The sequence below is a fragment of the Chinchilla lanigera genome, unplaced genomic scaffold (assembly GCF_000276665.1).
Source record: "Chinchilla lanigera isolate Chin_1 unplaced genomic scaffold, ChiLan1.0 scaffold00004, whole genome shotgun sequence".
NCBI lineage: Eukaryota > Metazoa > Chordata > Mammalia > Rodentia > Chinchillidae > Chinchilla > Chinchilla lanigera.
In genome coordinates, this window is record NW_004955405.1 from 40,926,101 (window position 1) to 40,941,664 (window position 15,564).

A 15,564-nucleotide genomic window follows, 5' to 3' on the forward strand; every position below is an offset into this window, starting at 1 on the left:
CCCCCACAAAAAGAAGTCAGTGTGAAGAATCCTCAAAAAGCTAGGATTAGAAGTCCCATTTGACCCAGCTATTCCCCTTCTGTGTATCTCCTCAGAAGAATTAAAAACATCACACCACAGTGACATATATATGCGCACCTTTGTTTACAGCAGCACAATTTGTAATAGCTAAATCTTGGAAACAACCCAAATGCCCATGAACCAAGGAGCAGATAAAAAGGTAGTTTTTTTAAATACAATGGAGTACTACTCAGCCATAAAGAAGATAAGCTGGAGACTTTTACAGGTAAATGATTGCAACTTGAGAACATACTCATAAGTGAGATAAATCAGACTCACATGTATAAATATCATATTGTCTCCCTAGTGTGAGAAGCCGAAAGAGTTAGTAAGATCCAAAATATACAACAGATATTGTGAAATGAGAAGAAACTGTTCAGAAGAGAGAAACTGGGATGGGGGGAAAGGAGCAAAGAAGGAAAGGAAAAGAAAAAATATATATACACACACATAAGATAGTTATACTACTAATTTCTCTTCTTTCATCGAAAAGAAAGTTTTGTGCTAACATTCTTTGGACAATTAAAAGCTTCTATCTTGTACTCAGAGTAATTAATTTAAAAATAACAATATGGAGTGTATTAACCATTGTTATTTTATTATCTTGTTTTGAAATTTTTTTTTCTCTTCAAAATAAAATTTAAAAAATAAAGTTGGAATTTATACATTTCTCCATCTTCAACCATGAGTCAACCTAGGGTTGCCTGAACTTCTGGCGGTTTCAGAAAAAGCAAAGAGTACAGATGTTTGTATGATAATCTCTTGAGTTTTGAAGAGTTGGAAATTAATTATATTATTTAATGTTGTTTGAATGAACCAAAACAACTGATTAAAACCTTCTGTATAACTCAATTACTTATTCATATGTAGAAGAAAAAAAAAAGGATGTGAAATCTAGATGATAGGGAAATAACCATCTATGGACAATTTCTGGAACTCAAGAAGGGTGTATACCACCAAAAGGTGGTATACAAATACAGGCAGTTAAAAATGTATAGTTAATTCTAAATGTTTATAACCAATGTGGTTATAAAAGTCTCATGTAATTGTGGGGGCTTTTTTGGTCTTTTTGAGACAGGGGCTTGCTATGAAGTTCAGACCGCTCTTGGGCTCACTTTGTAGCCCAGGCTGGTCTTGAACTCAAAACAATCCTTCTGTCTCAGGCTCCCAAATACTTGGATTACAGACACACGCCACCACACCCAGCTTGTAATTGTTAAAAAATTCTATAAGGGATGGGGGAAAGTAAGGAAAATGGGGAGATGGACATTATCAAAATATATTGTATGCACATATGTAAATTCCACAATGAAACTCAGTACTTTGTAAATTAATATGCACTAATAAAATATATAGGAAAAAAGTTTCTAAAACTAATATGGTAAATTAATAACTAAAATTTAGAGACAGGAAGGAGAAGAGAAAAAGTATGTTAACATTTTTAACTTATGGGGTTAAGTGCATAGATAATACTTAATTCTTAACTGTTGATAAGTTAAAATTAGTTTCAAATACTGCTAAAAATTTTAATTGGACAGGTGATATAGCTCAGTGGCAGAGTACTTTCTTAGACGTGCAACACTTTGACTCAATCTCCAGCACTACAAAAAAATAAATTTTTTTTTCAAGTAACCACTGGTAAAATAAAACTACAATATAAAACTGCTATGTACCAAAGGAAATAAAAGGATAAAATTCAAAAGAAATTTAGAAAAAATAAAAAGAAAATAATAAACAAAGCAAATAATAAGGTAAAAACAAATCATGACTAGTAGTAACAATAAATGTGAATGGCTCATATTCTGCTATTAAGAATTAAAAACTCAAATCAGTTTAAAAATTTGCAGGTATAGAGTATGCTATTTATAAGAGATAAACAAAACAACAATAAAACCAAAGCTATATGAAACAAAAACAAAGAGAAAGTAGGGGTTGCAGTATTAACGTTTTTCAAAGGCAAAAGTACACAACAAAAGGAATGAGGAATAGTGTACGAAGTAGTTTGCAAACTACGACCCATAGTTTGCTCTTGTAAGCCCCACAAACTAACAATGATTTTTACATTTTGTTTTGTGGTACTAGGGATTGAGCCCAGAGCCTTAGCACTGAGCTACATCCTCAGCCCTTCAAAAAATTTATTTTGAGACAGGGTCTTGCTAAGTCATTAAACTGCCCAGACTGGGCTCTAACTTGCCATCCTTCCAGAGCACCAAGATTACCAGTATGTCTCCACACCCGTGACCTTTACATTTTAAAGAGCTGTATAGAAAGACCATGAAACAGAGACCCTACGTGTGGCTCATAAAGCCTAAAACACTGTCTAACCTTTAAGAAACAGTTGCTTAGTCTGTTCTGTGTGGGGGTAGCAGAGTATCTGAGACTAGAAAACTCATAACGAACATCAATTTATTTGGCTCACAGTTCTGGAGACCAGAACATTCAAGATCAAGGCAAGTGCCTTCCTGCTGCACCATCCCATAGGAGGAGGTGGCAGGCAGGGAGCACACACACAAGGGAGGAAGGGCCAATTCCTCCTTTTATCAGAACCCACTCCCAGGAGAACACCATTGGTCCAGTAAGAGTCACCATCTGGTCAACAGCATAGCCTCCACACTGACAAAAGATAGAGTTACTATAACTCACGATTCACTGGAGTATAAGAGACATTTCTCTGTATATTAAGGAAATCAGACTTTAATCACGTATACAGAGGTTCCTTGGCTCATGAACTTAATTTGTTCTATGATTTTAGAAAAGAAAGCCACATTTGTTTGTGCTGGAAAGATGGTCACAGTCACACCTGATGCAGAGTTCACAAACAAAAATAAAATTCTGCCAAATGCTTCTGTTTGCAAACCAAACTGCAAACAAATGCATTTGTGAACGGAGATGTCACTGAACTGCCTTTTATTCCTTAGCATGTTGCCATTAGCATGTTGATACTGGCATGTACAACTTTTATATGATTATCTAGTTGAATTTACTAATCTTTTCTTTTTGGGTTCAGGGTTGTATCTTGGAAAAACCTTCAAAATTCCCCTCAGTTTTCTTCTAGCTTTACTGTTTATATTTTAAATCTGAGACACCTGAAAATTACCTTTCCTGAGATATGTTTGTGTCTAGGAGAAAAAGAACACAGGAGAAAATGACAAGAATCTATACAGCAAGAGACAGCATAGATTAATGGGGAGAAGGTGTTGAAATGTGCAGGAGAGAAGAGGAGGAGGATCGGCAGGTGATGAGGCTGAAAATCTCCCCTCACCTCCCTCCCCGGAAAGCTTCAAACTGCATTCTCTGCTGAATACTGGAAAGAACATTCTCAGCTGAGAAAGTCCCACAATCCAGCCCCTCCCTCATTCTGCATTATTTGAGAATAACATGCAATCGCTATTCTCTCTGTATTTGAATTCAAGTTATGTCTGGGTCGTTGTACCTCTTTTGCATATCATTACTCAAGATTTTTCTTCCTGTTCCACTTTCTACCTGGTTGTTTATATACAGCAGGGAGGTCAGCAAAGTATGGTGCATGGGCCAATCCAGCTCACTGCCTACTCTGTAAGTAAAGTTTGTTGGAACACACATGCTAATATGTTAATACTGTAACTGAGAGTTTGGTAGTTGAGGCAGAGCTTGTATGGCCCTCAAAGTCTAAATACTTATCATCCGGCCCTTTACATAAAAAGTTGTCCAATCTCTTGATATATAGGAAAGCTGTTTATAACCTTTGAGGTAAAATTCACTTAATACAAAATTAATCACTGGAAGTGTATAATTTGGTGGCATTCAGTACATTCACAATGTTGTGCAACCATCATTTCTAATTCCAAAACATATGCATTCCCCTTAATAGATCAATTATCTTGTACCAAGTAAGCAATCACTCTTCATTTCTCTCTCTACCATAAGCTACTACTAATTTGTTTTCTGTTCTTACGGATTTACCTGTTCTAGATATTACTTATAAATGGAATCGTATGATACATGAACTTTGGTATCTGACTTCTCTTAGCATAATGTTTTAGAAGTTCATCCATGTTATATTACTGTATATCATTCTTTTTTATTGCTGAGTAATATTCAACCGAATGGATACACCACATTTTAAAAATGCAGTCATCTGGGGTATTCTCACCCTCTGGTGACTCTGAATAGTATTGCTATAGACATTCGTGTATTAGTTGTTTGAATGCCTGCTTTTAGTTGTTTCAGAATTCTAGGAGTGGTACTGCTGGATCATACGGTATAGTCAGGGTTTTCAAGGGGATAGATTTTAATACAGGACACATAATTTATGAGATTGTTTTATAATATTCATCCGAGTCAAATGCTGCTAGAAGAATGCAGCAGATCTGTCCACACACTAGAGACCCAAAGAATCCAGCTGAGGGCCTGGATCCCACAGTAATGTCCTGCACAAGTCTAGCTGGAGGCCTAGAGCCCATGACAATGTCTCATGCAAGTCTGTATCAAGGATCTGAAGCACCGGGAAAGCCCAAAGGTCAGTAGTGGAAGCTGGAAAGTCTGCACCAGTGAGATGAAGGATCTGTCCCAGCAGGCTGTGGGATCTGCACTGGAGCCAAGGAACGGACCCGAGCTCCGCTAAAGAGAACTGCAGCCATCCTCAGTGACAGTGAGGACCCAAGCTCCTCCAACAATGAAAACAGTTGAGTTCATATCAGGAAAACCAATGTGACACGCTTCTCCAGGAGAATCAACAGCCCACCATCTTCCCCTCTAGTTCCACTTTTATCCTGTCAGCAATAATCCTCAGGTGGTCCTTCCACACCCAGAACCATTCTGATTCAGCTGAACTGGGTGTTACAAGTTGACCATTAATCTACCATGTATGGTAATTTTACTTTTACATTTTCAGGGAATGACCAAACTTCACACCAGCTGCACTATTTTGTGAGGGTCCCAATTTCTCTACTTGTTATTTTCCTTTTTAAAAAAATCTGTAATAGTTGTCCTGGTGGGTATGAAGAGGTATTTATTACACTGTGGCTTTGTTTTGCATCTCTCTGATATTATTTAGACACTAAGCATATTTTCATGTGTTTCTGGCCATTACTGTATTTGCATTTTAATAGGTATTTACTTTAAAATTCCTAAAAACAAAAGAGGAAGGGACAGCAACATCAGCAGAAAAATAGTCAAGGCTATTAAAATATCATCTGTATTAGTTATTTTCCTCTTGTTGCTGAGACAAAATACCTAACACACAAAATTAAACGGGGAAAGGTTTATTGAGTTCACAGTTTGTAGAGTTTTCAGTCCATAATCGGCTGGTTCCAAGGGGGGGTGGTGTGGCAGAGGGGCATCTTTGAGGAGAAATAGTCCAAAACAAGCAGGCACATGAGAGTAAAAGCAAGCAAGGGCCCCTAACAAGTATCTTTCTGCCCCTTTTATACTCTGTCTAGGCTACTGGGATTAGGGCAGTACCAAACCAATCAGACAACAGATTTAGTAATCATCTACCCTTAATCCCAGCATCATACACTCTAGATCCAGCCACCTCTGAAAAAGTCCCATCTAAAACTACCATAACAATCTGCCATTCCCAGTTAAACCACCTGCTATGGTTCAGATACTGAATGTCCCCAAAAGCCAGTGTATTAAAGGCCTGGTCCCAGGGTGGTGATACTGGGAGGTGCTGTGGACCTTCAGGAGGCAGGGGACCTTACGAATGGTCGTCAGGTCTTTTGGGGTCTTCCCCTGGAGGGTGTGTGGAACTCTGGCCTCTTCCTCTTTGCTTCCTGGTCTGTGACATAAGCAGTATGCTCTGCCACACATTCCCCCCGGGATGTGGCACCCCTTCCAGAACTGCTCTGTGCTCCAGCAGTTCTACTCACTTGCACATGTGTTCTAAAGAAGAAACACAGAGTCATGTCCAAGGATGTTCAACTCAACATAATTTACGGTGTCAGGAAACTAGAATTAAATAAGTACTTGTCACTACAACAAGGAGGTAAATCCATGGACGAATGTCCCACCGAGTTTTGCAGCTGTTAGACGCAGAGGATTAGAAGTATCAATGTGAATAGGTCTTAAAACTTCAGTGATTATGGGAAAAACAGTATGATACACAACATTTATATACATTAAATATAAACACACAACACAGTATCTACTTTGTAAGCACATCTACTTATGAAATAATATACAAAACAGTAGAACACTGCTGTGGCTTGGATCTGCAATGTCCCTACATGTTAGGCTAGTGCCCATCCTGACATGAGAGGTGGTAGAAACACAGACAGGAATTCAGGTCATTGTAGGCACATCCTTAAAGGGGACAATGGGACCCCAGCTTCTTCTTCCTCTTTATCACTTCCAGCCATGAAGTAAGCAACGCTGTGTTCACTCCCCACCACGGCCGCCCAGCACCTACATCAGAACTCTACATCGATGGGTCCACCTGGTCATGGTCTGAACCTCTCTGCCTGGTCACACACTGGAGCCAAAATAAACCTTTCCCTTTATAAGCTGATAACCTCAGGTATTTGTTATAGTGACAGCTGACTAACAAGTATAAACAACAAAACACATTTATATAACAAAAAATATATTTGCTTATGGGAAAAAAATTCAGATATGTACAGAGAAGACCAAAGAAAGACGGAAAACAATAGACCTTACAGAAAATCAATGAAGAATCAATGTTCTGTACAACTAAGGTTAAGAAAAACTACATCCAGCCACACCACTGAACTCTTGTACTATTCTAACACCTTTTCAATTCTCCCAGATATTTCAGATGTACAATCGTATCACCTAAAAATAGCAGTAATTTTACTTCCCCTCCCATTTTCTACCTCTTACACTGCATTAGGTGAGCGCCTCTGGCGCAGTGATGGTAATAATGACAGTAGCCAGCATCTTTATCTTGTTCCAGACTTCACAGAACTTCTAACTCATCCATTAGGAAGGGTGCTGGCTTCTGAGCTGACTGTATATATACGCAGGTATCATCTATTTCTGGTGGAGCACTAGTTTTTGTTAAGAACTATCTCTTCTTTACTCCAGCACATGTTCTCTCTGTTTCTACAGCTTCTGTGTGAATATCCAGCTTTCAAGGACTGTCAATACCCAGCGCCTACCAACTAGTGTCCGCACCCCTTTCCCAAATTTCCAAATTCCAAACTGATACTGTGTAGGTCAAATGCTGACTCAACCCAATAAACCCTCCACACAAAAAGAGGAAAAAAATAGGTTACAGACTTCAAAGCCAGTAAAATGGAGGCTAACCTAATCTTCCAGTAAGGGTTTTGGTTGATACGGGCAGTCTGCTGTCCAACTAGGCAGGCACATCCCATAGCCCCCTGACTCAAATTACCTTGTGGACTCTCTCTTAGATCAGTAAGATGGCCTTACCATCACAGAAGTCATACGATTCTAGAGCAAGGACCTGTCAATTACATCATCAGTAGTAAAACTGTCAGTGAGATGATTAACCAAATCCATAAATCACAGTGGCCATCCTCACTGATGGCCATGGCCAACTTCAGCTTGAGAAAAATAAAGAGCAAAAATAGGTGAGCGCTTGTTTCTTTTTTTTAGTACTGGTGACTGGGAGAAGGGTCCTGTGCACAGTAAGGTAAGCAAACACTATCACTGAGCTGCATCCTCAACTCTTTATATTTTACTTTTGAGCCAGGGTCTCACTAAGGTGCCCAGGCTCTAACTTGTGATCCTCTTGCCTCAGCCTCTGGAGTAGTTAGGATTACAGGCATGTTTTCCAGCCAGGACATACCTGGTTCTTGTTTCAGCTGAAGTTCTAGGCATACAAGAACCAGCTGTGTTTCACAAATCTGCTCATGTCAGCTGAGTGTCTTATTGTAATCACATAACTTCATTAAATTATATATAAATGGTTTAAGTGTAAAAAGAAAGTTGTTTCACTGAAGACGAAATTAAATGTTTCTAATAACAGATGTATCACTAAAAATGTTTGTCTAATCAATTAGCTATGGGGAAGACAGCTATCAGAGATTGGAAGAAAATACACTAGAGGTATTCTGTTTTCCAGTCTGCTTCACAAGGGCTTTAGGACATGAAGAAAATGATGGAAAATATCAAGACCATGGACGTAATTTATGCATAAAAGCCAACTTGAAACTCCATCAACACAGTCAACACTGTCACACTCATCCACACATTCCATTCCCATGGACATACTGAAAGCCTACCCTCTGCAGGGATTGTTCTCAAACGCTTTATATTCCTAAAAATTACTAAGTAAACACAAAGAGTTTTACCTCACAGGTAGTATCTATCAGTATTTGCCACTTAAGAAATTAAAGCTGAAAAAACTGTAAGACACAATACATGAACCAACACAGCAATAATGTCCTGATGTGTGTAACTTCTGGAAAACTCAACTGTATATCGGTGAGAAACTGACAGAAAGTCGAACAGCATCTTAGTATTACTATGAAAATAGTCTGACTTCATAAATACCCAAAGGGTACTCAGGGACCCATAAAAGCTCTGGATCATCATGAGAACCACTGACATACAAACTAATAACAAAAAAGACACTTATGAACTTTTCTCATGTAATATAATGAAAGGAGTAATATGATAACGAAATAAATCAATAACTATATAATTCTGGGTATTGAGACATACCAAAAAAATAAAATATGTATAGAGATAGGAAAAGAGCGAGCAGGGTAATTATTTTACATAAGATTGCACAAGAAAGGGACAGTAAAAGAATAAGCCATGCTAAGTCTGAGGGAATAATGTTCCCTCATAGAAGAAAAAGAAAATGGAAAGGCCGCAGAAGCCACCAATGAATTCTGAGCATGTGAATGAGCTGATCTACAGCTCTTTAATATTACCTTGGCTTCCACATGGACAAGACAAGAGAGGTAGGCACAAAAGCAGAACTGAGGAAGCTACTACACTAGTGCTGCAAGAAATGCTGGTGGCCTGGATAGGACAGTAGCAGTGGACAGGTGACATCTGGAGATGAGACCGGAGTTGAAGGCAAATTCTTAACACCTGCTGGTAGACTAGGTACTAAGTTTGAGGACAAAAAGATACGAAGGAAGGATGGTTTCTAGGCTTCTGCAGAGCAAGGAGGTGACTGTTGCCACTTACTGTGATACGGAGACACCATGTGAGGTGGGGAGAGAGGGACAAAAACAACCTTAAGATGTTTATTTGGAATCACATAAGAATAACTGCCCATGTGAATCTGGAATGCTACACAGAAGTCGGGTAAGACATGAACCATAGGAAATCAGTAGGGATCACCCAAGAAGAAAGCATAAACAAGTGAACAGGAAACTGAGATCTGGAATCGAGCCTCACATTGAAGACTGACTAACGTACATTCTTATAGACACTGAAAAACTGTCTTTTAAAATAACTGACTAAAGATCTCAGCGGTGTCAGGCAAGACAGGGGTTTTGATTTGGGGTTACTGTTTTTGTTTTACTACCACCATTTCCCTGAGGACACTGACTCATCAACCTCTCTCATCAGGAAGCATTCTGGAGCCCCTCTCAATCCACCTCACCCGATCCCACCATACACATGCATGCATACGCACACCTCTTAGCACACACCAGTTCCCTTTATCCCCTTTATAGCTCCCTGGAGTTGTTTTTCTTCTGTATGCCTGTGAGTGTCTTTGCACATTTCTGACAGAGGTTTAATTGAACACCCTGCATGATATCCAATTATCTTTTAGTGGTGTGGAAGTTTCCTTATAGGTCAGAACCATGACTTTCATTGTGTGTGTGTGTGTGTGTGTGTCCTGCCAGGGATCAAACCCAAGACCAGCCTCGTGCTCAGCATGTGCTCCAGCCCTGCACTGCACCCCCAGTCCTGACCTTCATCTCTGTGTCCCTACTGCCTGGTACAGTGATGAGCTCCTCACTAAATGTTTCCTGAATGAATGGCAAAAAAATGACTTAGTGAAGGTCAGTCCTACTGCTTACAAGGAAAACAGGGATTAGAACGTAGGTCTCAGGACAGTCAGATGTCCTAAAAGTTCATTGTTATGTACTCAAAGAACCCCCAGGACTCAATTTACCTTTACCGTTTTTTTCTGTTTATCATCCCCTGAATCTACTACACTCAGTCTCCAGTGTAAGTATGGCAGCCTGCCCAATATTCTAGTCTTCAGCCTCCCCAGGACCTATGTTTCCAGCTCATTTCTTTCCACTTCCCTACATTCCAGCCTTTAGTCACCCCCCAACACACACACACACTCCAGGCAATTCCTGTGCCCTTATTGACTACACTGAAGTGCTCTCTCGAAGTCCACCACGGCCTTATATTTAATTTTCAAAACGGTAAAATATACACATAAGACTATAGACTTTTGCTCAGACTTCTGGGAAGACTTTTTTTGTTTTTGGTTGTTGTGGGTTTGTCTGTTTTTTTAAACTGCATTAACTGCTACTGTCATTGGTATATTTACCACCAGAGGACAGCCTGTCTGGGAACCCAAGGCAGAGACTGAAGCTCAGAGACAGCAAGAGAGACTTGATCCGAGACCTCTTCTGAGCCTGGCCTCCACGCACGTCCGAGCCAGTTTCTCTCAGATTCTTCAGCTCCCCCTGCAGATAAACTCTTTCTGCTTAAGCTTCTCCGATTAAAGGAACCAAGCAGCAAAGAGTACTAACTCCTTCCTATCTTTTCATGCACTCATCACTCCGCTACACCAACCTTCTCCACAGGCTGAGTTCTGTGCCTTTTCTTATGCTGTTCCTTCCTTCTAGAACTCCTCTAGGCTTGCAATTCCTTTCCTTCTTTCTTTTGCTAAGTTCTACCTCAAACTTTAAGGCTTAATTCCAATGCCTCTGTAAAAAAATTACCCAGACTAGGAGAAACATGGAAATAAAACAGAGACCAGATTGTACCAGGATTTAAAACTCTGCTATGGCTTTTTGAACTTTAGGGAGGAAAAAAATGTCACTGAAGGATTTTAAAGCATAAATTACATGATCAGATTTTCTATGTTACATTATCACTGTGGTTGCTATGTAGAAAATGAATTAGAAGACAAGTGAGACAATGAATTGTAGACTACTAGAGCAATTTAAGCAAAAAGAATTGATGACACCAGCAAACAACCAATGAAGAGAGAAGAAAGCATTTCTGTAGTTGTTTTCTTTCTGAATAAATCTCCCTCCCTACCGACAACTCCCTGAAGGCAAAGAAATGATATGCTGACTATCCTTTAATCCACAGAAATTAGCAAAGTGACTGACACACACTCTGCAGGGATTCAGATACTTGTTGAATAGATAGATACGTAATTATCATTTAATCTGTTACACTGAGGAGAAAGGATTATATGAAGACCACACCCACTATGGTCTAAATGTTGGGTCCTCTACCGATTCTTTTTTTTTTTTTTGGTTTTTCTCCGGTACCGGGAACCGAACTCACGACCTTGCGCTTGCCAGGCAGGCGCTTTTGCCGCTGAGCTAAATCCCCAGCCCCCCTCCACCGATTCTTATGTTAGAATCTAATCATCAATGTGACAGTGCTAAGAGATGCTTAGATCATGAGATTAGTGCCTCTATAAAAGAGACTTGAGTTCATCCTCCTACCAGGTAAGTACACACAGCTCCATCTCTGAAGCAGAAGGCCCCTGCCAGACAGAAAGTCTGCTGGTGCCTTGATCTTGGACTTCCTAGCTCCCAGAACTGAGAGACATAAATTTCTACTATTTATAAATTCCTTAATCTAAGGAATTGTGTTACAGCAGCCTAAACCAAGACAATACCAGTATCTGCAAATGCAAGCAGTAAATACTACGAGTATGTGAAAAGCAATACCAAAAAATGATACAGGAGTTCAAATGACTTAATCTAGGCCAGAAAATAAAGGTATTATAGAAAAGGTGGCACTTGGGTCGAGTCTTAAAGAGGTCGTTTTTTGTGGGGTTTTTTTTTCCAGTGCTGTAGGTTGAGCCCAGTACTTGCTGGGCAAGTACTCTACCAGTGAGCTACATCCCTTCATTTTTATTTCGAGACACAGTCTCACTAAGTTGCCTGTTCTAGCCTTGAACTTAGGATCCTCCTGCCTCAGGCTCCTAAGAAGTTGGGATTATAGGCGTGTACCACCATGCCCAGCTAGAATTTTTTCAAGTGTATAATTTAATGGATTTTCATAGAGGTTTGCAATCATTACTTTCTACAATCTTTTCACCACTTAAAAACAATAAAACAAAAAACCTGTGCCACTCAGTTATCACCTCCCTCTTCCTCAGCTTCCCTGGCACTAGGTGGCCGTGGGTCTACTTTGTGTCTATCCGCCCACTGCGAACCTCCTGTGTGACTAGAAGGGACATGAACAGGTGGATTCTGTCACTTGCTTCTTCCACTCATGTGCTGTACAGGCTCACCCATACATGCTGCAGCATGACTTACATGTCCTGCCTTGCGATGGCCAAATCAAAGCCTATTATAGGGATTTACCACGTTTTAATTCGTTAATCAGTCGACAGACATTTGAGTTGTTTCTGCCTTTAGACTATTATGAGCAATATTTCTATGAACACTGCTGTATGTTTTTGTATTAAAATTTTTTAGCATAATTTCTAAAAGAAATGTGGATTTTCATAAAGCTAAATTTATTCAAAGTACTGTCCTCTATTCCAAGACAATGCCCTTAAAATGGAATTCAGCGCTAAAACACCCTTTTAAAAAGGATATTGACGATAATATGAAAAGGTTGTTTTGTTAATGTGCTTATTTGGTAAAATAATTTTTAAAATATATTTTCCTTTTAATTCCAAAAATCTAAAAAACATTGTTTAAAGGAAATACAAGACAACCTCTAAGGAAAACCAGGAGGATTCTCCCCTGGAGCTTCAGTTATACACTACAAGGAGGAGAGGAGATTCCAAGCTGAAAAGTAGGCCCTGCACACCAGGCCGAGAACTTTGAGCAATATCTTATCAAGGCTATAAGCAAATTAATAAATTTGTTTAAATATAAAATTATTGACTGAAAAAAAATTGTTGGTTAAGATAAGATAAGCACTTAATTTGGTGCTGTGAGTCTTGATCACTTCAGGAAGACTCCCCTCTGATGCTCCTGAAAGCAATATAGACAAGATTGAGAGCATGAAAATGCCAAGAACATTACCGGTGGCAGCGCAAGGTCCTGAGTTCAATTCCTGGAACAACAACACCAAGAACATTTCCTTTTCAGTCATCTTACTTGACCTCTCAACAGCATCTAACTTAGGTAAAATACTCTCTTCTCCTTGAAATACTCTGACTTGGCTTCTAAGATGCATCCTTTCTGGCTTTTCTTCTTACTTTAATAGCAGAGCAGCTCCTCTGTAGTGTCCTAAGTGAGTTCTTCCACAGCTACACAATTCGGAGTCGTTAAGAGTGTGCAAGGCTCAAGCCTTGAACTGTCTCCTTAAAATTACATTATATTTTTTTGGTGGTAGTGGGGGTTGAACCAAGAGAGCACTGAGCTGTATCTCTACCCCTTTTTACTTCATTTTTGAGACAGGGTCTGGATAAACTGCCAGCCTGGCCTTGAACTTTCACATACACATCTACCAGGCCCAGCTTACACACACTTTCTTAATCTTCTCATGCAGGCGTATGGATCCTCTGGAATGCAGCTCCAAACAGGGTGGGAATTTTCGGCTATTTTATGTGGAATCCCTTATACTTAAAACAGTGCCTGGCATGTGGTGGATGCTTGAGCAATATCGGTTCAATAAATGGATGGATGAATAAATGGCTGTATATATTATCTAGAAGTCATCGCCCTCCAATATACTCCCTGCCTGAATCTATGTCCTGAGCTCCAGATAAACCTAATTGTCTATTCCCTATCTCTACTGAGACGTGTAGAAAACATCTCAAACTGTCAACAAAGTCCGAAACAGAACCACCACCCTCCCAAATGCTTCAGTTTCTTAGCAAAGCACAGCCTAGTTCCAGTTCCTCGGATGAACACTTTTGAAATCACCCCCAACCCCTTTTGTTTCTCTTATGTCACACATCCAATCTACCAACAAATTCTGTGCATTCTGCGCCCGCATCTACTGCTCACTGCCTCCCCGTAGTCCTCCACCTGGACGAAAGTAATGGCTGTCTTCCTGCCTGTCCTCTTCCACTCCCCAACTCAGTCTGTTCTCAAACCACAACCAGAGAGATTTTTTCAAACTTAAGTCAGATCGCGTCATCTCTCTGTTCAAAATCCTGCAATTATTTCTGCTTCACTCTGAGTAAAAGCACAGGTCTTGAACAATCGCTTATAAAGCTCTATTCCGTCTGGCCCGATTACAACTCTGACCTCATGCCTCCCACTTCCCACTTTCCTCTTGCAGCGCTCCGGTCATACTGGCTTCTTCTGCTGTTCCTTCCAAAGGTCAAACCCGGCTCCACTGCAGGGCCTCGTCCCGCACTGTTCCCCTCCATACTTCCCCGCCTTCCGCAGTCACCTTCTCTGTGACTTTTACCTGGATCACCATACTTACGACTGCAATCCCATCCCTACTCTCGTGTTCCTTATCTCCTTCCTCTGCCTTCTCTCCCGCCACAGAACTTATCACCACCTGAAACACTAAACATACAGATCACTTCCTGGAACACAGGCTTGCAAGAGGACAACACTTCTACTCTATTCTTTCACTGCTGTGTTCTCGACGCTGAAATCCCTGCCTGACATACGGAAAGCGATGGGCAACCGGGCCTGCAGCAGACGCGCCTAACAGTCCTCCAGCCCGGTCTCTGCAGGGAAAGATCCTGAAGCGTCGCTTGAGTTCTCCCGTGCGATACCTAGAAGGATCAGACTTTGCCTAGAAAGAAAAAGCTGTGCTTTGCCGGGTCGACCACGAGGAGGAGCTGGGAGGAGGAGCCGAGCACGGAGGAAACCAGCCGAGGCCGTTTCCCTTGCTTTTCCTACAGTAACCTCCAGGGGGAAGAGAGCTGGCTTTGGAACTCTCTGTACTAAATGAATGATTTTTCTCTATACTATCAATTATGAGACACACAGAACCGCACACGTTACAGCCACAATCCTTTCAAGGGCCGCAAAGGGGCCAAAGGAGTCACTCCCCAGGCCACTAAGGACCGGGAGGCGTTTCTTCCTTTAACTCCACCACCGGATGACTCACAGACCGGGAACGAGCTCCGAGGCGCTAAGTTGCCGTGAAGGCCAAGGTGCCCCGGCCCAGGCCCCTCCGCCCCGGGAGCTGCGAAGTCGGCTCTGCTCCCCGCCCCCCGCCCCTGCGACCCGCCCCGGTCCCGAGCCTCTTCCTCCCGGGCGGCGGGCACTCACCGCCACCTGTTGATGCCCACGTTGGAGGAGCCGGCGAACCAGGGGTCGAGGATGTAGACGCAGCGGATGGTGTCGGCGCCCCGGATGCACTCCTTCAGCGCGGGGTTGTCGTGGAGCCGCAGCCCCTTGCGGAACCAGTGCACGGCGTTCACCCCCATGCCGGGCGCCGACGTCCCGCCGCCCGAGAGTCAGGGGCTCGCGGCCCGGCTCATGCCCGCGCGGCGGG

At 41.3% G+C, this 15,564-nt stretch overlaps 1 protein-coding gene across 1 annotated transcript in view; it reads right to left on the reverse strand.

Moving 5' to 3' along the window:
- Cry1 (cryptochrome circadian clock 1) overlaps positions 1-15,564 on the reverse strand; it is a gene marked incomplete at its 5' end in the record, with an annotated part of 63,438 nt that extends 47,874 nt beyond the window's left edge. Inside the window, 1 exon segment of the mRNA XM_005374636.2 lies at positions 15,339-15,564. Coding sequence (XP_005374693.1) covers positions 15,339-15,496 — 158 coding nt within the window.